General features: G+C 44.3%; 1 protein-coding gene across 1 annotated transcript; it reads left to right on the top strand.

Annotated features, from left to right (window-relative positions):
- The first annotated feature begins 9040 nt into the window (after positions 1 to 9040).
- Positions 9041 to 21513, top strand: NODAL (nodal growth differentiation factor). The gene is made up of 3 exons (XM_053366686.1): positions 9041 to 9782; positions 12502 to 13316; positions 19935 to 21513. The coding sequence occupies exons 1-3, from the start codon at positions 9473 to 9475 to the stop codon at positions 20085 to 20087; spliced, it is 1278 nt and encodes a 425-aa protein (XP_053222661.1). The 5' UTR covers positions 9041 to 9472; the 3' UTR covers positions 20088 to 21513.
- The last annotated feature ends 2046 nt before the right edge of the window (positions 21514 to 23559 follow it).

Genomic DNA, 23559 nt, shown 5'->3' with positions numbered 1-23559 from the left:
TTAAATGCATCCAAGAGTCCTCTATCTTTTCTTTTTTAAATCGACAATAGCTTCTGTGGGAGGCTCAGAGAGTGGTGACAAGGGAGAGGGCCATGCCCTCCTCACTTTCTTTGAAGTCCTTTTGGCACCAGATAAAAACTTACCTTTCCGCCCAGGCTTTTGCTCGACTGAGATGCTGCTGTTTTGCTATATACCTTGGGTTAAGAACTTAATTCGCTCTGGAGGTCCGTTCTTAACCTGAAATTGTTCTTAACCTGAGGTACCACTTTAGCTAATGGGGCCTCCCACTGCCACCGTGCAATTTCTGTTCTCATCCTGAAGTAAAGTTCTTAACCCGAGGTACTATTTCTGGGTTAGCAGAGTCTGTAACCTGAAGTGTCTGTAACCTGAGGTACCACTGTAGTGCTGCTCAAACTTCCTGTGGCTGTTTTGGGGTTGTTTTTGTTTATTTATTTGTGTTTTTAACAGCATTGTAAGTTGCTTGGAGACCTTTGGGTCACAAGTGACTAACAAGTCTTAATAATAATAATAATAATAATAATAATAGCTGTGATGGCCCCAGTCCAAATAGGCACTGTACTGAAAGGAGGGGGAGCAGATAGTAGCAATGCTTTAGAGGAAAATAGCAGCTTGGGTAGGGAATTGTCAGCAGGTTAATGGTCTGAGGAGAGGATTAATTCCCTGTGCACAATAATTCAAGGCTGTATTCAATGCTAGTTCTACTCAGATTAGACCTATTGAAATCAATTGGCAAAAGTAACTTAAATCTATTGAGTTCAGTGGGTCTGTTTTGAGCAGGGTTAACATTGGATACAACCCTAAGTGTCTTCTGAAGTTTTCACTAGCGCTTCAGATGCTCCTTCTTTTAGTCTTTTATGCATTAGTGGGAAGATGGTATCAGAGACAATTACTCTTCAGCAAGAGGAACTGATTCCCATCATGCCAAACACCTCCTGATCCACCCAACGCCTGCTCTGCAGCTCACTGGGTGAGAAATAGGAGCCAAAGTGCTCAGTTCCAGGCACATAGAGCATCATTTGGAGTTGAATTAAGTTCCTTGTAGCCAGAGATCTGTCCATGGTCCTGCAAACCTTGTACCTGATGCTCCATCTCCTGTTGAACTTCAGACCCATATTGGTTGACTACATCTTCTGCCTTCTCTTTGACATAGATCTAGGGCAGTCAACCTTTGACCCTCCAGATGTTGTTGGACTTTTAACTCTCATTGGCTCCGGTCATTGTGGCTCATGGTTAGGAATGATGGTTATGCTGGCTGGGGCTGATGGGAGTTTGAATCAAGCAACATCTGGAGTGCCACAGATTCCCCCTTCTAAATATAAATATTTCCAAAGAAGAAAATCCAGAAAGTTATTAGAATTCCACTTGTCACTGTTAATAAGTTTTCCACTACTGGCATATTGCTAGTATTAATTAAAACCTAGTGATTATGCACACTCCTATAATCAAGATGTTTTAAATGTTCAACAACAGAAAGAAGTTAGCATGAGAGGTAGCACCACCAGTTTCCTCTTGCCTAACCACCACATGTGAGCACATTTGGTCATGGAAAACTCTTCCATGCTCCAGAGTAGTTAAAGCTGTTGTCAGTAGCTATTGTGGTGCTTGATCACATTACACAACATCTCCAGAGAGCATCCCAGAGGCAATGGGACTGAGATTTAAGAAACAGAAATAGCAACAACACAAATATTGACTGGAAATATTTGGTGGGTGTTGTTTTTTTGGTGGGGGTTGGTTGGTCTTGGGTCAACTCAGGCAAATTACTACATGCTGGTCTAGGGGTGAAGTGGTGAAATCTTCACACATTTTTGCCAGGAAAAGGAAGGAAATTGTTGAACCACTTGGTGGCAGTAAACATATATCCCAGGAAAGTTTAGATCTAGGAATACAGAAAGTGCAAGGGGTGAGAGCAGGAGCAGGTTGTATATTTAGAGTTGAAGCATGGCTGAATGGAAAAAGAGAAAGTGCTGTATCTTCTCAGTAGCTCATTATAGAATACCCTGCCCCCTTCCTCACTGTTTTTCACCAATCATGGCATGCCTTTTTAATCTGAATGGCTTTTATTTTATGAGAAAGCAATGTTTTTAACAATTTTTTTTAAATAAAAAAGCTCTTCTTTATAATTGTTTTATAAAAGTGCAATGTTTTGTGGTGTGAGCTGCCCAGAGTGGTGTATAAGTATTGCATCCCATACTAGTTACGCTCAAAGTAGACCCGACGAAATTAATAGACATGGCCAACTTCTAATTCATTAGATTTCAATGGCTCTACTCTGAGTAAAAGTTAGTTTGATACAACCCTAAATGCATTTCACAAAGGCGTTATTATTATTTTTAATTTCCTTTAGTAAAAAATAATCCATAAATAACAATACCTCTGCTCCTGTTTCAAAGGAAGAAGAAGAAGAAGAATTGAGAGTGTGAAGGAGGGTCTGCAAACTGTCTTTGAGATATTCTGGGACCCACAGAGCCCCCTCTAATAGTGCTGATCTGTGTACCATTTGAGCTTGAATCTTCCTGTCTCATAAAGAGGCTTGTGTGTCCCCCCAGAAAAAAGCACTGCTTATAGTATTGTTTTCCTTCTCCATCCTGAGTTTGCCTGGTATCACCTCTGTATGGTTCATGGCTGAAGTGCAGATAGGCCGTTACTCTGTTCTCACAGTGGCCAACCAGGTGCCTGGGAAAGTCTGCAAGCAGGACTTGAACGCAATAGCACTCTTCTCTCTCTCTCTTTTTTATAAGATATTTATTGAAACTTTCCACTTTAATACATTAAAAAATCAAAAAACAAAAAAAGTTAAAAACACATAAAGTTTACAATCCTTATTTTTCTATAACATATTTCCCTGACCTCCCCTTCTTATATTCCAATTCAAATTGTTAATTCAACAAGTTCTTATCCCCAATTTTTGACCTTTTTCTATTTAATTCATTTTTTAAAAAGCCAATTTTACCTTATAAACATCAATATTTATATATCAATACTCATTCTTAAAACCTCTTTCTAAAGTCGACCCAAATTCCCTTCCACGACTTCCCCAATTTTCATACGAATAGCAAAACAGAGTAAAAGCAAAAACAGATTGTAATTATGCACCCTTTGGATCCCCAAGCTCCACCCCCCCTTTCCCGGTTTCAATCCCCAACAAATGTCCATCAGTCTTAATCTACTATCAGCCTGGAGATCTCACGTCCGAGGCTCTTAATTCTCTCTCAATTCCTCTCTGCCGGTTTTTTTGATAGTCCCTAATATTAAACACCAGATCTCGGAGAAGCTCTAGCCGAATGGGATCCATGTTTCTTCCAGCCAGACCTCCATACTTAAAAGTGGAGCCCAAATCTTGTTTCTTACTCCTTTCAAGTCCAAATGTCCCCAAAGCTCCAACTTCCACCTTAATCAGATTTGTAATCCTTGGATCTTCAGACCTCCACCTAAGGAGATCTCTCCGTTCTTCAATCTCCAATTCAAAGCAGATTTTCAACATCAAGTTCTTATTTTCCTTTGTAGCCAACATGTCAGGCCTCTGGCTCTCCTTTGTCATCTGCAGCATTACAGCTCCTCCTTCCTTTTCCTCAGGAACAACATATATCTCTTTCTCCACACTCTCAAAGTTCTCAAGTTTCTCTTCTTGTCCAGCTGCATGGACTTCCTGAGTCAAGTCCTTATCAAATTCAATGAGTTTATTTACTGTTAAATCCAGAGTTGCAATATTTGTAGCCAAAACATCAATTTGGCCTTGTAACTTTCCCAAGAAAACAAAAACTCTGTACAATTAGCATGTATTTTCCCTCCTTCAGCCATTCTTGTAATGTCCCAAAACCCCCTCTAGAGGGATTTTGGTTACTTAAAATTCCTTCCAGTTCAAATCCAAAAGTCAAGTTAGTTTATATCAATTATTCCTTGTTTTCAACAAATTATAACCAAATTGTAACAAATATAACCAGCAGAGACAACAGAAACAAAGTTCTCTTTTTCAGTCTTGACAGCTAATTTGACAGCTGTCAAACTCTTCAATACCTCTTCAACAGGCTCTCTCGCGGATCACTCCCGGGTCCGGGGGGGCGGCACTTCAGCTCCCAAAATGAGCTCTTATCCTCCAGTAAAATTACTTATACTGCCAAATCGTGAAATTAATGTCTTTTGCCCAATAAACAAGAAAAAATTCTCTCGACCTTAGTTAGCTGATCCTTGCTTTAGATTATTTACAAGACGGGGAGACGGACTTCCTGTTTGCGCCTTCCCCGATCGTGCATAATTCAAAAAAAAATTTTCTTTATAAATCCAATTTCCGTACTACTCACGGGTTGTTGCTTTTAAAGTCCAATTGTTCACAAGAAGAAGTCAGCGCTCTCCGACCATGGCATGCGGCTTCACTCCGCAGGAGAAGCAGTCGACTCTCAGCACCGCGCCACTCACCCCGTTCCCCGTTCCGAAGCCTTTAAAAAGGCTCCTTCGCGGGTCGGGGGGCGCAAATGGTGCCCGCCGAGTCACCAAGTTCACAGGCTTCACCGCCTGTGATTTCTGAGGGTCCCCGCGTCGCCGCCACGGCAAGACCCAACTCCTGCGGAGCCAATTCCCTCCGGAGCTCGGAGGGAATCCGCCATTAGCCGATGGCGCTAACCCGGAAGTCTCCAATAGCACTCTTCTCTCCTCTGGTTTCCAGAAACTGTTATTCAGATGCATACACTACTGCCTCTGAAAAATGCCGGAACTCCTGCTTTTTATTTGTTTAGAAAAGATTATGAGGCCATGCAATACAGTGTAGAAATGTAAATCATCTGCCTCTCTCTTGACTGAGCAACACTCGTGTATCAGTAATTGCTCCTTGCCATAATTCCTGTTACCTGTGAGTCAGAGTTAAGCAGTCAGGCGTCTTCCAATTTTTCACTGTGACCTGTCAAGCTGCCGATATCCTAAAGCTTATTAAGTATTTGGGTTTACTGTAGCAATCTCATTCTTTTCAGCTCACATTCTTTTCAGCTAAGGCAGCTGAAAGGTATTGTCTGTCAGGTTTAGGTGGTTACATTAATGTCATGAAATACTGAAATTAATTTATATATTGTATTGTTTATGTATTGTATTGTTTTTTCTTCTTTGTTTTTTCTCTTCTGTCTTTTTTCCTTTTAAAAGCAATAAATATTTTTTTTTAAAAAAATAAATAAATCATGAAATACTGTGTGCCACTGGCTTATAAGTCCACCAAATTCACAAATCTCTCTGATTACATCCTCTCCAGCACATTACATTATGAGTATGCATGACTTGTCCCAGCTTTACCAGATTATGTATCATCTTTTCAGATATGTGCACTTAGGCTTGTGCCCAATGTAGTGATAAGTAAGCATCCCAACAGTGCAACGATTTCTGCTTGTGCAACAGAACTTTCCCCTCTCTCCTTGTGCACCCCACACCCTCCCCAAATCTGCTCCGGTGGATTCAGCGGGGAACCCAGGCTAGATCTGGAGGTAGCACAGGGATGGGCATGGGGAAGGGAGAGGAAGGCCTCTTGTGCAAGTGGAAATCTTTGCACTGATGGGATGCTTAAAATGCTACACCAGATACAAGCCTAAATGTGTGAGGGTCTGAAGTTCCATTGGGGTCATAGCTGTCCTCATCCACGTTTCAAGCACTTGCTTGTTCAGACAAACGTCCAAACAGGGTTTAGCGATGTTCTTACACTCAATTCATCCATGGGCCATGGATGAATTTTCCTTGATTTGACAAAGTGTCCTGTTTTGATTTTTACTAGAACCAGATCTGGGTGCAAAACACCAGCTCTGCTTAGACAATTGCAAAGAATTAAGGAACAGGGTATAGGGATGCAGGTGGCGCTGTGGGTTAAACCACAGAGCCTAGGTCTTGCCGATCAGAATGTCAGCAGTTCGAATCCCCACGACAGGGTGAGCCCCCATTGCTCGGTCCCTGCTCCTGCCCACATAGCTGTTCAAAAGCACATCAAAATGCAAGTAGATAAATAGCTACTGCTCAGGTAGGAAGGTAAACGGCATTTCCGTGCACTGCTCTGGTTTGCCAGAAGCTGCTTAGTCATGCTGGCCACATGACCCAGAAGCTGTACGCCAGCTCCCTCGGCCAGTAAAGCAAGATCAGCGCCGCAACCCCAGAGTCATCTGCGACTGGATCTAACAGTCAGGGGTCCCTTTACCTTTAAAGAACAGGGTGTCTCTGAGCACATGCTCAGACCAGAAATCTGTGGTTGGTGTTGGAACTAAGTTCACAAGTCCTTCTGCACCAATATCCACACCTGGTCCCTCACCCCATTCTTTTTCAGCAACTTCATTCTAATATTGAAAGTTTTGTGATTCTGCCTACAGGATTTTATCAGTAGACTTCATCTGCTCACCTGGGTCTCTCTTTCTCACAGAGGCTACTGGAACCAACTGCCCTGTGAGGGGGAGCAGCTGGACCATCTGCTCTAGGGTGGGTGGCATCATCTGTCCCCACCTGCCCTCCCATCCCCAAAAGGCACCACCTTCCAGCTGCATCACAGCCACTCCCAGGAAGCTTGTGATGCAAGGGGATTTCTTGGAGGTTTGCCTGTTTTGAACTGGGACCAGCCTGTGACAGCTGGCCCATCTGTTCTGGCTGGGCGTATGGTCTCACCTGGACCCCCCAGTACTTCCTGGAGGAACTGACCAGACATTGTCAGATCTTTGCTCAATATTCAGCTGCCTGAAGCCACTTTTGAGAAGGTGCTTCATCTGTTGGAAGCTAACCAAATATGAAACTCAGAGCTAGTGCATTTTTCCTCCTTCCTGCCAACCTCTTTTCTTTTTGAGTCATGCCTTTTAGACTATAAAGCCTGTGTGCAGGAATGGTTCTTGGGAAACCCTTGGGGTAATAAAAATGCTCAAAATTAATGAATTAATAAAGAGTATGTGCGCTGTGGGTGCCAGATAAGTAATTTGCACAGCACAACTCCAGTTGGTGGGACTGGGTTCAGAATGGGTGGTCTGATGGTGTTATGTTATCAGCTGGGATCAAAGGGAGGATAACAGAGTAGATCAATGCAAATCCATTGTTTCACCTCGGGATTTTGCTTTTGCAGATGAAAGGACCTGTAGCAATAAGAGGCAGAAAGGTCTTTCAAGCTGTTGAGCAGGTTGATTGCAAAGTGACAGGTTGCAATCCTGTGCACACTTACAGGGGAGCAAACCCCACTGAACATCAGCTAGGATTGTGCTGTAAACTTCCAGACATTTAAAACAAGGGAGATACCTTCTTATTGAGAAGAACAGTAAGGAAGGGGAGAAGCAAAGAGCTGCCAGAGCTTCTGCTGTTATCTGCATATAGGCAAACCAGGAATGACCACAGTCCTCTCTGCCATCCTAGAGGGCACCTTCTTAAGCGCCAGGGTGGTGTAGTGGTTAAATTGTTGGACTAGACCTGGGAGACCAGAGTTTGAATCCCTACTTGGCCATGAAGTTCACTAGGCGAACTTGGGCCAGTCATTACCTGAGATTCCTGCATTGCAGGGGGTTGGACTAGATGACCCCTGGAATCTAAGATTATGTGATCAACTCTCAGTCTAACCCACCTCACAATATTGTGAAACATGACAAAAGTTTGTATTATATGCCTTTAAAAAATCAACTGGCTTTGGGAGCTACTTCAATGAAGTAACTCATCCTGTGCTGAAGATTGTTTAATGGTAAGTTTAATGTAAGTTTAATTGTGTAATGGTAAATTTGTCAAATTTAATACTTTAATACTAGTTTTCTAACCTCACATTCCTCTTTGGAGTACCACCCACAGCGTCTACATCAGGGTGACTAACCTGTGGCTCTCTCTAGATTCCAGCTCCCATCAGCCCCAGTCAACATGGCCAATAGCGGAGGGTGATGGGCAACCTCTGTTCCCATTCCTGTTCTAAACGAACTCCTGGTCAAGCTTCAAGGGTGGCTAACTCAGGATGAGGTTGCAGAGAAAGGAAGCCTTGCATTTCAGAGCAAAGGCTTATTTCTTTCTGCCTAAAAGTGTTGGCCTTAAGGAGTACACTATACACTACACAGAAATGCATGTGATGGAGTTTTGGTGGTATGTTGCTGAGAAAAGCATCCTCAAAAACCTCTGTTCGTCTATTGCATTCTTCATAACATCCAAGCAGAAATATGGCATGGGGTGACGAATTTGCTGTTATTATATAATAGGTTATATATTATAATAGGTTATTTTCCCCTTTGAAAGGCAGTCATTCTGCTTCAGTTGTCACCAGTGATTTAAGATTGCATTACCTGAAGAAATTTCCCTTTGGAGGAGAATGTCGAAATATACAGTTTTTCCCTTGTACCCTTTTGCAGCGTATAGGAAGGAAAGGAAGTTAATTGCTGTAACAGTGCATACTGTACTCAACACTTAGTGTCTCATAACAAATGTAACTGATCTGCAGAAAAGACTTTACAACCTGAAAAAGGAGGCAATGCACGTACTTTTGTAAACCAAGAAAATCTTTATTAAAAATTATTTTTAAAACAACAAGGACAACACTGCAAGCTGTCCTGAAATCATATAGAAAGGTGGAAGGAAGAGAAACCAGTAATAATGTGTTTATTTATTTATTTGGATTATTATTATTACCCTACCCTTTTCACCCTAATGTCCCAGGGCAGATTGCAACGATTTAGAACACGACATTAAAAACAGTTAAAAAGAAATTACCGTCACAAACTGGGGGGGGGGGGTGTTCCTAGTAACGTATGAAGATTTGTAGAGACAAACGCCTCATTTCACAAGCCCCCTCCCCCGATTAAAAACGATCAGAACTCATCCATTGCCACCCAGATCTCGACTTTCTCAGCCAAGTGTCAAAGATGAAGGTATTAGAGAATCGGGAAGCAAAGACTGAAGGAGGGGGTCGGATAAGGCGTTTGGGAGGGGGGGGGGATAACACCCGCCAGGGGGATCTGGCTATTTTCAAGCATCTGTGAAAAAGAATCACTTCGCTCACATTCCACGTTGAGGCCGATGTCTAATGAGAGCGCGGTCATTAATGGCCTGCATGAGAATAGGGACCAGGGGGGAAAAGGCAAGAGAAAGTTTGACAGCTTGTTGACATCAAAGACTCGCAAGATTAGGCAGCCGCAGGTATAAAAGTGCTGATCTCGAAGAAGGAGAGAGGAGCACTCGGAGCGAGCAGAAGCGGAGTAAGGGGCTTGAGCGGACACCCCCTCCGGGGAGAGGGAGAAGAGGGAGGAAAAGAAAGAAGCAAGAAGACTTCTCATTTAGACGAGGGTGAAAAAGAGAGGGAGAATGGGAGCGAGACAGTTCTGACCCGAGTCAACCCTCTTAAGTTCCCTGAATTCGGAGTCAATTCGGATCTGAGCACAGGAGAGAGAGAGAACGGGGATTTAGGTGACACAAGATAGAAAACAAGACTCTTAGCTTCGAAGTTTAGAGAGAGAGGGAAAGAGACTTCGGGGCAATCTATGCAGCGATGCCTCCCAGAACCACCTCGCTCTTGGAGCTGATGTCTTGGGCGCTCGCCCTCCTGGGCCCAGCCTGCTCGCAGACGGCCCAGCTGCTGCAGGAGGCCGCCGAGGGCCAGCTCCGGCCCGCCGCCTCCTCTCCGGCCGGCCTGGCCGCAGCCCCGGCCCGCCCTCGCCCGCAGCCCCCGGCGCTCCGCTCCCCGGTGTACATGCTGCAGCTGTACCGGGCCCTCGTCGTGGGGAGCCCCCCGAGCCAGCCCAGCGCAGAAGCCTCGGCCTGGAGAGAATCCGACACCATCCTCAGCCTGGGGGCGCGACGTAAGTCCTGCTCCTTGCCTCGGTTGACCCCTTTCCGTCCCCCCACCCACCGCCACAAAAAAGCCTCCCCTCACCCCTTTCCATTTTGAGTTCCTTCCATTCTGATTTCCTGCCCAGGGTTTGCAAGGACATCCTTGATGGATGGATGGATGCTTATCAGCATCCCTGGGTGGTGGTCCTTCTGGCCTTAAGTCAACCCGCCTCCCGCCTCTCCTTCCTGGGCCTCTTTTTTGTGGATTGTGGCCCCAGACGTCTGCAACGGAGGGAGCCCCCCAAGAGAGTGGTACAATCCACATCCCCTTTCCCTTACTACTAAGGACATCTGGCAGGAACCAGATGGGAAAGCGGGGGGGGGGGTGAGAAGCGAGGCTGGGGGTGTCGCATGATGCCCAGGAAGGGTGCAGCTAGAGGTTGCCACGCTCCAGAAGCTGCCTTACACTCGGGGAGGAGTGAGACACCTGGAAATGGCCAGTGGAGGAGAAAGCGGCGTCTCAACTTTCCCTGGAAGGGTATTGGGAGATGCTATTGTCTGAGCTGCGTTCAAAGAAAGGGAAAACAGGTGGAGAGAGACGGGTGGGGGTGGGAGAACAGATTTCTGTGTACAGACTTGACTGCTCTCCTATTATGGCTGTGCGTGTTCTGTCCGATCCAGCTGCACACTTTGCTGTGTCCGTGGATGGTTATGGGGTTCAGGAACTCTAGAATTTATACACCATGGCTGGTTTTTATTCTAGGGATTAGAAACACCACTTATTTATACTGTACCCATATAGGAAGCTGCCTTTTATCAGGTCAAACTAATTGTGCATTCAACCCAATATCGTCTACTCTGGCAGCAGCCAACCTCTCCCCTCAACCCCTGGAGCATGTTTGCAAATGATGTGCAACAGTCATGGCTTCTGCGGTGGTGAATTTGTCTTCCTTTTCTTGCTTTTCCAATTCAGCTTTTTGAGTTGGAATATAATTTTATGCAGTCAATACCAACTGTCTCCCCTCAGTCTTTTGTTAGCACTTCAAAAGCAGAAAGGTATTTTTTAAATGTCCTAATTAGTTATCAACACTTTCAAAGAGGGGGCATCAAAGGGTCTATGGGTGTGAGGAGTACAATGAAATTTAATGAGCTACGTGCCTTTAGTCTTTGAACTTCCATAACCCAATCAACCACTTAACTAGCTGATGCAATGAGTTAATAGCTGTCTTCAAGACATCAGGGCCAGGGGAAGATAAAATGGACAGCTGGAGCTTGTGCAGCTAATCTGGAAGGGATGTTGTTAGGGACACGCATTAAGGAGAGTAAGGATTCTAAGATACCCATATCTTAGAAATGGAGAATTATAATACTCAGATGTTGTATATGCAGAGGACCCTCTGGGTCCCTTCCAACTCTACAATTTTATTATTCTATATACCACTCTAGTTTTCAACAACCATTCATATAAGCTGCCCTGTAATACTTACAATAACCCTGTGAAGAGAGGCCAGTATTTTCCCCATATTGCAGATGGGGGGGGGGGGGAGGTTCCTGGGGAGGTGAGCTGAAGCAGATAGATGTGGCTTCATTAAGGCAAGGAAATTACTAATTCATATCCCACTTTCTTTGCCACCATAAAAACCAGCTCATGGTACCTGGCAGTAAAGGCTAGATTTTTCTTCAAAAAAATTGAGTTCACCTAGCACCCATTGATATTAATGGAATTCAGATCATTTCCTGTGCATCTAAGCTTCATTTATGTGTCTGTTAATTTTCTATGGTCTTTCTTTCTCAGCAAGAAAGGGAAGTTTTTTTTTATTACTAATTTTTAGTAATTAGTACATTAATATCCTGCCTTCCCTCCAAGGAACTCAAGGTTTCATCGCCCCATTATATCCTCACATCAATTGTGTGTGGTAGGTTAGGCTGAGAGATAATAACTGGCCCAAAGTCACCCAGTGCACTTCCTGCCTGAGTGGGGATTTGAACCCTAATATCCCAGATTGTAGTCTGGCCCTAACTGCTACACCATGCTGGCTCATATCCTATTCTTCTAGATATGTTTCTGGCTGCTCCTGGAAATCCCCTCTTCCCAGTTTGAGAACAGCTCAGTCATTGCTACGCTCAACAATATACCAAGAATTACAGGTCCATTTCAAATTTACCATTGTAAGAACAAAGGTTATTTGATTTGTCTATCTAGCTTATTGTTATCTACTTTGACTGGTAGCAGCTTTCCAGGGAGAGAATCTTTTCAGATCACCTGCTGCATAATTCTTCTAAACATATGCCAAAACACATGCTTAACCAATGTGCTATAGTCCCCCTCAGTTCTCTTGGACCCCTGTTTCTCACTTGTTTGTGCTTTTTTCCCCTTTAATAATAATATGACAACCCCCCCCCCCTTTTTAAAAAAGAAATAGCTGAAAGACTCCAGGGAAAAGTGGGTGGGTAGATTAGTGGCATGAGAGGTGCTAGCCAATCAGTACTGCACACAGGCAACTTTAGCTGCAACAGACAGAAGTTCAGAGGAAATTGTTTGGGTGAAGAACTTGCAGTGGATGCTCTTGCACGGGGCCATAGTTCTATGCTGGCCTTCATAGATGCTGTTTTATTTTCCCACCCCTGTCCTCTTGTCCTGCCCTCTCTCCAAGACTGTTTTTGAGATTTAGAGTTAAGAGACTTTATTATTAAATGGTGTTCCTTTGTTCCATTCATCCCAACCAGTGACATTCTTCTGCCTTCCAGATTATTTCCAGTTTGAGGACCACTGGGACTTCTCTTTTGACTTGACCTCCATTTCTAGCAACTCTGATGTGAGGCTGGCAGAGTTCCGGGTTTGCCCGACGTCTTTCTCCCAGTACAGGAGTGTCACTTTGAACATCTACCACAGCCATGAGCGCACCTGTCATGGGAACCAGACTTGCACAGACAAGATCTTCCTTGGTTCCTTCATTAGCAGGAACAACAGCCACTCCTCCTGGAAAGTCTTCAATGCCACCAGCATACTCCGCTTCTGGCTCCACCAAGGGGTATCATTTGGCATGGGTGCTCCAGATGATCAGGAGCGGCACTGGGTGGAGGAGAACCTATCTCAGGACAATGACGGAAGACCAGCCGGTGGGTTCCAGGGAAAATGTGGGTGCAATGACGATCAACAGGCCCAAGTATTAACCCATAGCATGACTGACAGAGTCCTACTGGTTATCTTCTCCAAAGATAAGGAACAGGTGGAGCCCTCTCAGGGCCCAAGTCTCATCAGGACAGTGGAGATGTCAAAGTACATCATGACGGACAACACTTTCAAGGAGACTGGGGGCCGTCGGCACCGGCGGAACAGGAAGCAGAAGCAAAGGATTAAAGCGGCTAATATTTCCACCGCCAACTTTGGCAAAGAAGGGAGATCTCTGTGCAGGAGGGTAGATATGATTGTGGACTTTGAGCAGACTGGCTTCGGAAGTTGGATTGTGCACCCCAAGAAATACAATGCCTACCGGTGTGAGGGAGAGTGCCCGTTGCCTGTTGATGAAACCTTCAAGCCAACAAATCATGCATATATTCAGGTTTGTCTTTATGTTTGCATTTTAGGGGTCTTGGAAACTAGAAACTGGGTCCAATGCAGTATATCCAACTACACAGTCCAGTCTTATATGCTTTATAAACAGCACATTAAGAACAGTGGAAAGTGAAGCCCATATTTATACACCTGCAAAAACCTTTCTTTTTCTCCTATCCATTAGTTGCTTGTATGCTCAGCTCTTAGTTCTGTATAGAACAATGATTTAACTAACACTGGGGATCATTTATGTATAAATACTGGTGATGATGAAGAGAAAGAAAAGGGCATGAGGAGTCAGGACATTGATCCATGTAGCTCAGTATTACCGGCACTAACTGGCAGTGGTATAATTTAAAAAGATCATAAGGACAGCTGAGGCAATAGGTAGCATCAGTGCTTTTTTCTGGCGGGATTAAGGGGTACACATACCCCTAAACATTTTGTGAATCTAAGTTTGGCCTCATTGAGGGGCAGTATTTCAATATTAGGATAATGAAAGTACCCCTAAACATTTTTTTAAGGAAAAAAAGCAGTGGGTAGCATCATTTTAAAAAGCCATCAGTTACTAATCTGCAGGGCTGAGGGGGCATGGCTAGTCCCACCCTAGGGCTACCTCCAGGGTGACCCTAAGAAGGAGGCCTTATCCCACCAAGAATTTCAGTGAGTGACATAGCACTGGGCTATGATTGTGTCCTAAGGCTCTGACTGTTTCTTTCCCCACCCCATCAGGAAATGTCAGTCCTTTTTTTAAAAAAATGATATTTATTAAGATTTTTCCATTATAATACATCAAAAAATAAAAAAAAACGAAACAAAAAAAATTAAAAACACATAGAATTCATAGTCCTTATTTTCAATGACATATTTCCCTGACTTCCCCATACCTCCCCCTCTTGTATTCCAATTCAGATTGTTGGTTCAACAAGTTCTTGTCCCCAATTTTTAACCTTTTTATATTTAATTCATTTTAGAAAAACCAATTTTAACTTATAAACATCAATATTTAAACAACAGTTCAACAAGTTCTTGTCCCTAATTTTTAACCTTTTTATGTTTTATATTTTATATTTAGTTCATTTTGAAAAATTTTGCCTTATAAACATCAATAATTATACATCCGTGATTATTCTTAAAGCCTTTTTCTAAAGTCGACCTAAATTCCCTTCCACGATTTCCTCAATTCTCATACAAATGACAAAACAAAATAAAAGCAAAACAAATTATAATTATACACCCTTTGGATTCCCAAACTCCACCCCCCCTTTCCCGGTTCCAATCCCCAATAATCGTCCATCAATCAATCTACTCTCAGCCTGGAGACCTCACGTCCGAGGCTCTTAATTCTCTCTCAATTCCTCTCTGCCGGCTTTTTTGATAGTCCTTGGTATTAAACCCCAAATCTCGGAGAAGCTCTAGTCCAATAAAGTCCATGTTTCTTCCAACCAGACCTCCATACTTAAAAGTGGAGCCTAAATCTTGTTTCTTACTCCTTTCAAATCCAAATGTCTCCAATGCTCCAACTTCCACCTTAATCAGATTTGTAATCCTTGGGTCTTCAGATCTCCACACAAGGAGATCTCTCCATTCTTCAGTCTCCAATTCAAACCAAATTTTCACCATCAAGTTCTTATTTTCCTTTGCAGCCATCATGTCAGGCCTCTGGCTCTCCTTTATCATCTGTAAAATTACAGCTCCTCCTTCCTTTTTCTCAGGAACAACATAAATCTCTTTCTTCACACTCTCAAAGCTCTCAAGTTTCTCTTCTTGTTCAGCTGTATGGGCTTCCTGAGACAATTCCTTATCAGATTCAATGAGTTTGTTTACTGTTAAGTCCAGAGTTGTAACATTTGTAGCCAAAACATCAATTTGGCCTTGTAACTTTCCCAAGAGAACAAAGACTCTGTCCAATTCAGCTTGAATTTCCCCTCCTTCAGCCATTCTTGTAATGTCCCAAAACCCCCTCTAGAGGGATTTTGGTTACTTAGTGTTCTTTCCAGTTCAAATCCAAAAATCAAATTAGTTTGTATCAGTTCTTCCTTGTTTCCAACAAAATATAGTCAAATTGTAGCAAATATAGCCAGCAGAAGCAACAGAAACAAAGTTCTCTTTTTCCGTCTGACAGCTAATTTGACAGCTGTCAAACTCTTCAATACCTTCAACAGGCTCTCTCGCGGATCACTCCCGGGTCGGGGGGAGTGGCACTTCAGCTCCCAAGATTAACTCTTATCCTCCAGTAAGGTTTCTTCTAGTGCCAAATCGTGAAATTAATGTCTTTTGCCCAATAATAAAAGAAAAAATTCTCTCGACCTTAGTTAGCAGGTCCTTGCTTTAGATTGTTTACAGGAGGAGGAGGCAGACTTCCTGTTTACACCTCCTCCGATCGTACCTAATTCACCGAAAAATTTTCTTTAAAAATCCAATTTCCGTACTACTCACGGGTTGTTATTTTGAAGTCCAAATCACAAGAAGAAGTCAGTGCTCTCCGGCCATGGCAGCGCAGCTTCACTCCACAGGAGAAGCAGTCGACTCTCAGCACCGCGCCGCTCACCCCGTCCCCCGTTCCGAAGCCTTTAAAAAGGCTCCTTCGCAGGTCGGGGGGGGCGCAAATGGTGCCCGCCGAGTCACCAGGTTCACAGGCTTCACTGCCTGTGATTTTTAAGGGTCTCCGCGTCGCCGCAGCGGTACGACCCTAATCCTGTGGAGCCGATTCCCTCCGGAGCTCGGAGGGAATCCGCCATTAGCCGCTGGCGCTAACCCGGAAGTAGGAAATGTCAGTCCTGTTTTATTCCCCTACTGGCTTTTTGGGATGAATTGTTAACGTTGTTGTTTAGTCATTTAGTCGTGTCCGACTCTTCGTGACCCCCTGGACCAGAGCACGCCAGGCACTCCTGTCTTCCACTGCCTCCTGCAGTTTGTCAAACTCATGCTTCAAGAACACTGTCCAACCATCTCATCCTCTGTCGTCCCCTTCTCCTTGTGCCCTCCAATATTTCCCAACATCAGGGTCATTTCCAGGGAGTCTTCTCTTCTCATGAGGTGGCCAAAGTATTGGAGCCTCAGCTTCACGATCTGTCCTTCCAGTGAGCACTCAGGACTGATTTCCTGATTTCCTATTAACATGTTGTTAGTTAATTACTGTCTTTCTCCAGCTCTCTCTAGAAGTTAAGGCTTTGGTCCTAAATACTGTACATTTACCTAAGTTCAGGCTGTTGGAACTGGGGATGAAAAGCCAGCTGGCTCGGTCCCAGCTGGAGCGTCTCTCCTCACAGCTGCTGCGGAGATCCATCGAACTCTGCTCCTCCGACATTCGTCAGTGACTCAAGCTGCAGTGCATACTTGAGCACCCATTACTCAGCAGTGTAAACTGCGCAACAGAAGAGGCTTGAGGTGTAGATACAATACTAAGGCTACACATTTATTATACACAAATCAGGACAAAGAAAACATGGCTTCTCCCCTTGTCATCTTCTCGGAGAGAGACTGAAAAACAAAGCAATACAGAGCGGAAGTTCCGCTCAGGCCAGCAACCTGTGCTGGAATGTAAACAGACATGTGACATGTAACAATCCCACATATCTGCAGCAAAAGGTGGAATAGAATTCCCAACACAGGCTCCACTGAACTCACTGGGGATAACTTCTGCATAGATGTGGTACGGGATTGCACTGCATATCTCTGCCCCCAAGGCTATTTGCCCCCAGAGGTGCCTTTTGGAGAGAAGACAAAAGCACCTCTGGGAGCACATATAGCGGTGGGGAGGCAGGCGACTATTTTGGTGGGGAAATAGTGTGGGAGTGTTGATCAGGACCTATGAATGCCACATGTAGCTTGACCCAAGAAGCCTGTGTCCACCCATAACAGACACCTTCCTTACATGAGGAGCTTCCTTGATTTACCCTTTGAGCTTTCTCAGCTGCCTGGTATGCTCACAGCTAAAGTGTGTGGGAGTGCTCACTGTGAAGCTGAGGCTCCAGTACTTTGGCCACCTCATGAGAAGAGAAGACTCCCTGGAGAAGACCCTGATGTTGGGAAAGATGGAGGGCACAAGGAGAAGGGGGCGACAGAGGATGAGATGGTTGGATAGTGTTTTCGAGGTTACCAGCATGAGTTTGACCAAACTGCGGGAGGCAGTGGAGGACAGAGGTGCCTGGTGTTCTCTGGTCCATGGGGTCACGAAGAGTCGGACACGACTAAACGACTAAACAACAAGAACAAAGTGTGTGGGGTTCGGAACACCTTCACTTTGGGGAGGGGCAGCTGCCAGTTCTTGCAGGCTGAGGAAGCTGTGGTCCTCCAGATGGTGCTGGACTACAGCTCCCTTCACCCCTCACTGTTGGCTGTGCTGGCAGGGGCTGATGGGAGTTGGAGTCCCAACTTCTAGAAGGTCACAAATATCTCGGCTTTGGTTTGAACAGACTCCACTCCCCCCCCCCTGCACAATTCTATAAAGAGGTTCTCACTGTTGAGGAAGAAATTTCACTGGCTTTTTAAAAGCCTTGGATTTTTAATTTTTAAGCAACAGCATTCCAGCAAATTAATGCTCCTTGTGAGCTGGTGCATTCCTTGGCCCTGCAAACCCTAAAATGGAGGTGTTTTTTTTTTAAAAAAATATTTATTAAAGTTTAAAAACACAACAAAACAGACAAAGAAAAGACAACAACAAAAATACCAAGAAAAACAAAAACAATCAAATAAGAAAAAAAGAAAATACATAAAAATAGAATAAACCTTATTAGCCTAACTTCATTAGCTTGTTTCTTTGACCTCCTCCCGCCTCCCTTTTTTGTATTCTGCTTCAATTAATTATTTCAGCAAATTCTTTCCATCTTTCCCAAAATTATTAACCAATAATTTATCTTAACATACTAAATTTTACTTTCCCTCATTTCCTTCGACAGTCTATTTAACTTAAGTCCTTTATAATATTTATACGAAAGTCACATAGTTTCTTTCCAGACTCCTTCTAAACTTCCTGGATTTTGCTATATTTTTGTAAATAAGCCTTGAATTTCTTCCAATCTTCTTCCACCAACTCTTCTTCCTGGTCCCGGATTCTGCCCGTCATTTCAGCCATTTCCATATAGTCCATCACCTTCATCTGCCACTCTCCCCGTGTGGGTAGGTCTTGTGTCTTCCAATATTTTGCAATCAGTATTCTTGCTGCTGTTGTAGCATACATAAAGAAAGTTCTGTCCTTCTATGGCACCAATTGGCCGACCATGCCCAAGAGGAAGGCCTCTGGTTTCTTCAGAAAGGTATATTTAAATACCTTTTTTATTTCATTATAGATCATTTCCCAGAAGGTCTTGATCTTTGGGCATGTCCACCAAAGGTGAAAGAATGTACCTTCAGACTCTTTACATTTCCAACATTTGTTGTCGGGCAAATGGTAGATTTTTGCAAGCTTGACTGGTGTCATGTACCACCTATAGATCATTTTCATTATATTCTCTCTTAAGGCATTACATGCCGTAAATTTAATACCTGTGGTCCATAACTGTTCCCAGTCAGCCATCATGATGTTATGTCCTACATCTTGTGCCCATTTAATCATAGCTGATTTCACAGTTTCATCCTGAGTATTCCATTTCAACAGCAAGTTATACATTTTTGACAAATTCTTAATTTTGGAATCTAGCAACAATGTTTCCAATTTTGATTTTTCCACCTGAAATCCAATTTTCTTGTCCGCATTGTATGCCTCCATTATTTGATAATAATGGAGCCAGTCACGCACTTTATTTTTTAATTTTTCAAAACTCTGTAGTTTCAACCTATCTCCCTCAAAATGGAGGTGTTTTTATCCTGTTTTGACCGTGCACAAGGCACAAGAATGCCCTAGGCAGGCATGGCCACATCATCAGAGAGAGCTCCAAGTTAGCAGCTTGCTCCAATAAGCTCTGGAGGCTGGAGCTCTGCCAAGGCTTTATATCCCTCTTGGGGCAGAGTGGCACTCCTTGGCTCCTTCCTGAAGTATGGAGAGCCTTGAAGTGGAAGTCCTCCAGCCCTGTCAGCAATCAGCAAGTTTCCTCTGGGTTTCTTCTTTGCTCTTGGGTTTGCTTGATGTAGAAGAGGCTGGTCCCTCAAAAGAAACTAGCCTAGGGGGTGTTGTCTCTGGGGTTCCCAGTTTGGGGGCCTGACACAAGCCCTCAATATCAGGGGCCTGGGTCAAATCCCTTCCATAGTTTATGGCACTGGTTTTTCTGATTGGGCTGGCCACTCCTCCTCTTAGTCAAATTCCAGACTCTTTTATGTATTTGGGGTGGGATAGGGTGTCACAAAATATTTGCATCAGATTCTGCCAGGTCATAATTGGACATGGTGGGACTGCACTGCTTACCTGACTGCCCTCCAGCCAAGTTGCTCCTGCGTTCTGGATGGAGAGAGGTGAGGTGGTGAGGTCAGCGCAGTGCAAACACATAATCAGAGCCAATCTGGTGCTCCAATCTGCATTTGCACTGCAGTGACCTCACCACCTCACTTGCCCTTCTCTGTCGTAGTATGAAGCAGCTAGGGAGGCCAGGTAAGTGGTCTAGCCCCACTGTGCCCTGCCCTACTGCCCTTAACTACACTGTGCCAGTTCCTGGACATGATGTTTTCCTCTTCCTTCTTTCCCTTTCAGAGCTTGCTGAAGTTATACCAACCCAACCGGGTGCCTTGCCCATCTTGTGCCCCTGTCAAAATGAGCCCGCTGTCTATGATGTACTACGAGAAAGGGAAAGTGAGGGTCCGTCACCATGACGACATGATCATCGAGGAATGTGGCTGCAACTGATGCATATGAGTCTTAGCTACTTGGTGGATGGGGCCTCCTCCAGATACCAGCTCCCTAAAACTCAAAGCACCTTCCCCTCTTGCAGCAGAAGCCCAAGAAGCATTGACCTTAAATGGAAGAAAAAGTAGACTTCTCGCCACTTGGAGATCAAGCTGTTTCTCTAGGGTGTTGTCTATATAATCCTTATCAAAAAGGGGGAATGGAGTAGGCAGAGGATCATGCTTTTCTTAGGGAACTTAGTCTGCTCCCAGAAGCAGAGGGTCCTCACAGAAATAACCCCTCTCCCACACCCGGGGTTGGTTCCAGGTTTTTGGCGTCCCTTGGCAAAGTAATATCAGCTGAGCCCCTTTCTATGTCAACTGGCCTCCCTGGTGGGCTTGTCTGGTGGCTTGAAGGCCTTGATGCTGCCATCTTTTTAATTTCCCACAATGCCGCTGATGTAATGTTAGTTCAGGGAATTGTGGGAAATTAACGTAGAGCCAGCTGCCCAGTGCAGAAGTTGGTTTAAAGGGGCCTCCAGAGTAGGCATCAGTGATGGTCCATGCTAGCTCAAACATCTGTAGCTCTTTCCAAAAGTCCCACCTTTGAGAGATTATTTATAAACAGAGCCCCTATATGCAAAACACAGGTCTACCAATTTTTACTGAGATCGGTGGGATGATAGGCGCATGCTGAACCACTAGTGAAGATAGTTGTTTTGTACATGTCTGTAAAGAGCCTCCTTGACTGGTTTTGAGAAAGTAGTGATATATTCCTTAAAAGGTATATAGCCCTCCTTTCAAGGTATGAGAGGCCCCACCTGCACTATTATGTTTAAAGCACTATTACACTACTTCAAACAGCCATGGCTTCCCCTAAAGAATCCTGGGAACTGTAGTTTGCAAAGGGTTCTGAGAGTTGTTTGGAGACCATTATTTCTCTCACAGAGCTACAATACCCAGAGTTCCCTAGGAAGTGGAATTGATTGTTAAACCATTCTGTCATGTAGGTCAATTCAACTTGCATTTATTTGGAAGAAAATTCCTCCGGCCTCAGTGAGGCTTACTCCCAAGTAAATGTGCATTAAAGAATCCACAGTTTGTCATACTGCTGACCTCCAGCTTCTTTTTAGTCTTAAAGAAAATAACTTCCATTCTTTCAAACTTTGTCTGTCTTGTGTGATTATTCTGTGAAGTTTTAACAGTTTAAACGAGATCATAAACAAATTTCTGAGTTAACGTTTTGTAATACAGATTCTCTCCACCCCCTACAATGTCACTGGGATTTAAATGCATAATTTCAGCGTAGATCATCTGAACTAAAATCATAGGGTACAAAGGGAAGTGTTGTATAGCAGGTCAGACCATTTGGCTATATTGACTGGCAGTCAGCAGCTCTCTGAGGACCACCTTCCCTATCAGCTACTTTGCTCAACCCACTGAGAGCTATGCCCTACGTTTCCAACAGGGGCAGCATAGCTGGAAGAGAAACAGGGGAGGGGGCTAGGGAGGAAAAGGGGGTTACTTCTGCGCAGTGCCTCTTGAGTGCTGGACTTTTTTATTGAAAAGGGGGGGGGGAGGTGCCAGTAATCACCATGGAGATGTTATAATAAGTGCCACATGGCTTAGTCATGCTGGCCACATGACCCAGAAAAACTATCTGTGGACAAATGTCAGCTCCCTTGGCCTATAGAGCGAGGTGAGCTCCGCAACCCCAGAGTTGTTCGCGACTGGACTTAACTGCCAGGGGTCCTTTACCTTTACCTTTTTATGTAACAACCAAAGATCTTGGATGATATGGTTGTCATCAATGCTTCAAATAAAGACAATAAAGAGATGAAAGGAGGATTTCTGTGTTTTGTTTTTTGCCTGATATTGCATCTCCATTGCAGTACCTCGATTGTGCCCCATTCTTTCTATGGCCCAAAATTCAGCAGAAAACAAAATTTTACATACGAAACGATCAATGCAATTGCCCTTGCATTCTGAGATCAGAACATTTCAGCATAGGTAAATATGCACTGCTGCCTTTAATTTACAATCATTATCATGTTTTCTCAGTTTTGGGCTACAATTTGCCAGGGAGATCTTGCTCCAGTCCCATTCATTTGGGCTTTTCTTTGTTCTGTTGTCAAAATTGGGTATTTCAAGTTAGAGCACCAAGGGAAGGAAATAAAAACCAGGGCTTACAGAACACGGTGTATGGTTTTATGTTTTTGCATTGTTGTAAATATATTTTTTATAAATAAATAAATTAGTCATAAAGGCCATATGGAAAGGGATGAGGTTTGTAATTAGACTGGACAAATGACTCCTGCAACAAAATGTTGCAGCGTGGAGTGCTCCTCTGCCAGCCAGCCAGCCAGCCTCCCATTCTCTCTTCCACAATCGTCCATTCTATTCCACCTGCCTAGTTTTCCACTTCTGAGGATTAAATCTGGGAGCTTCTGCAGGCGAGGCAGTGGATAAATGTTCTTTCTCCCTTTCCGTGCTAAAACTTGTGGACATCCAGTGAATCTGAATGTTGGTAAGATTCAAGGTGGCTAAAAGAAGGCACTTATTCACGCAGCACCTAGTAGCTACCAATTTTAAAAAGCTTGAACAAATTCATGGAAGAGAGGGGTGTCTGCTGGAAATCAGAAGACGGGAGAGGGCTCTTGCGCTCGAATGCTGCTTCAGGGTTTCCACAGGCACCTGGCTGGCTGCTGTGAGAAGGCAGACCTTGGCGCCTCAAATTTCAGTGGTGCCCTGGAGTAACCCCTCCCCCAAAAAATATTCTATTGGATGCCATAGTTGTGGTCCCTGCTGAGGCGCCCTAGAAGCTCTGTCCCTGGTGCAACCAAACCAGTCGCACTCCCCTAGGAGTTGTAAAGACTGCAGAGAGAATAATTGGGTGCACTCTTCCCACCTTGGATCAAATCTATCCTTCCAGGTGCCATACGAAAACTGCAGAGATAGGGCAGGATAGTGCGCACCCCGGAAATGATCTCTTTCAGCTTCTGCCTTCTGGAAGAAGGTCCAGAGTTATAAAGACTAGGACTAGCTGCCTGAGAAATAGTTTCTGTCCAAATGCGATTTTGGTTTTAAACGCGGTGTAAGGGGTCTCTAGGGACGCGGGTGGCGCTGTGGGTTAAACCACAGATCCTGGGACTTGCCGATCGGAAGGTCGACGGTTCGAATCCCAGCGACAGGGTGTGTTTCCGTTGCTCGGTCCCTGCTCCTGCCAACCTAGCAGTTCGAAAGGACGTCAAAGTGCAAGTAGATAAATAGGTACCGCTCCGGCGGGAAGGTAAATGGCGTTTCTGTGCACTGCTCTGGTTCACCAGAAGCGGCTTAGTCATGCTGGCCACATGACCTGGAAGCTGTACGCTGGCTCCCTCTGCCAATAAAGCGAGATGAGCGCTGCAACCCCAGAGTTGGCCACGACTGGACCTAATGGTCAGGGGTCCCTTTACCTTTAAGGAGTCTCTATGGGAGTATATTGTATTTTAAAA

Source organism: Podarcis raffonei, chromosome 15 (genome assembly GCF_027172205.1).
Source record: "Podarcis raffonei isolate rPodRaf1 chromosome 15, rPodRaf1.pri, whole genome shotgun sequence".
Classification (NCBI taxonomy): domain Eukaryota; kingdom Metazoa; phylum Chordata; class Lepidosauria; order Squamata; family Lacertidae; genus Podarcis; species Podarcis raffonei.
Note: the sequence above shows the minus strand (reverse complement) of the source record. Positions and strands in the feature narration are given on the sequence as shown.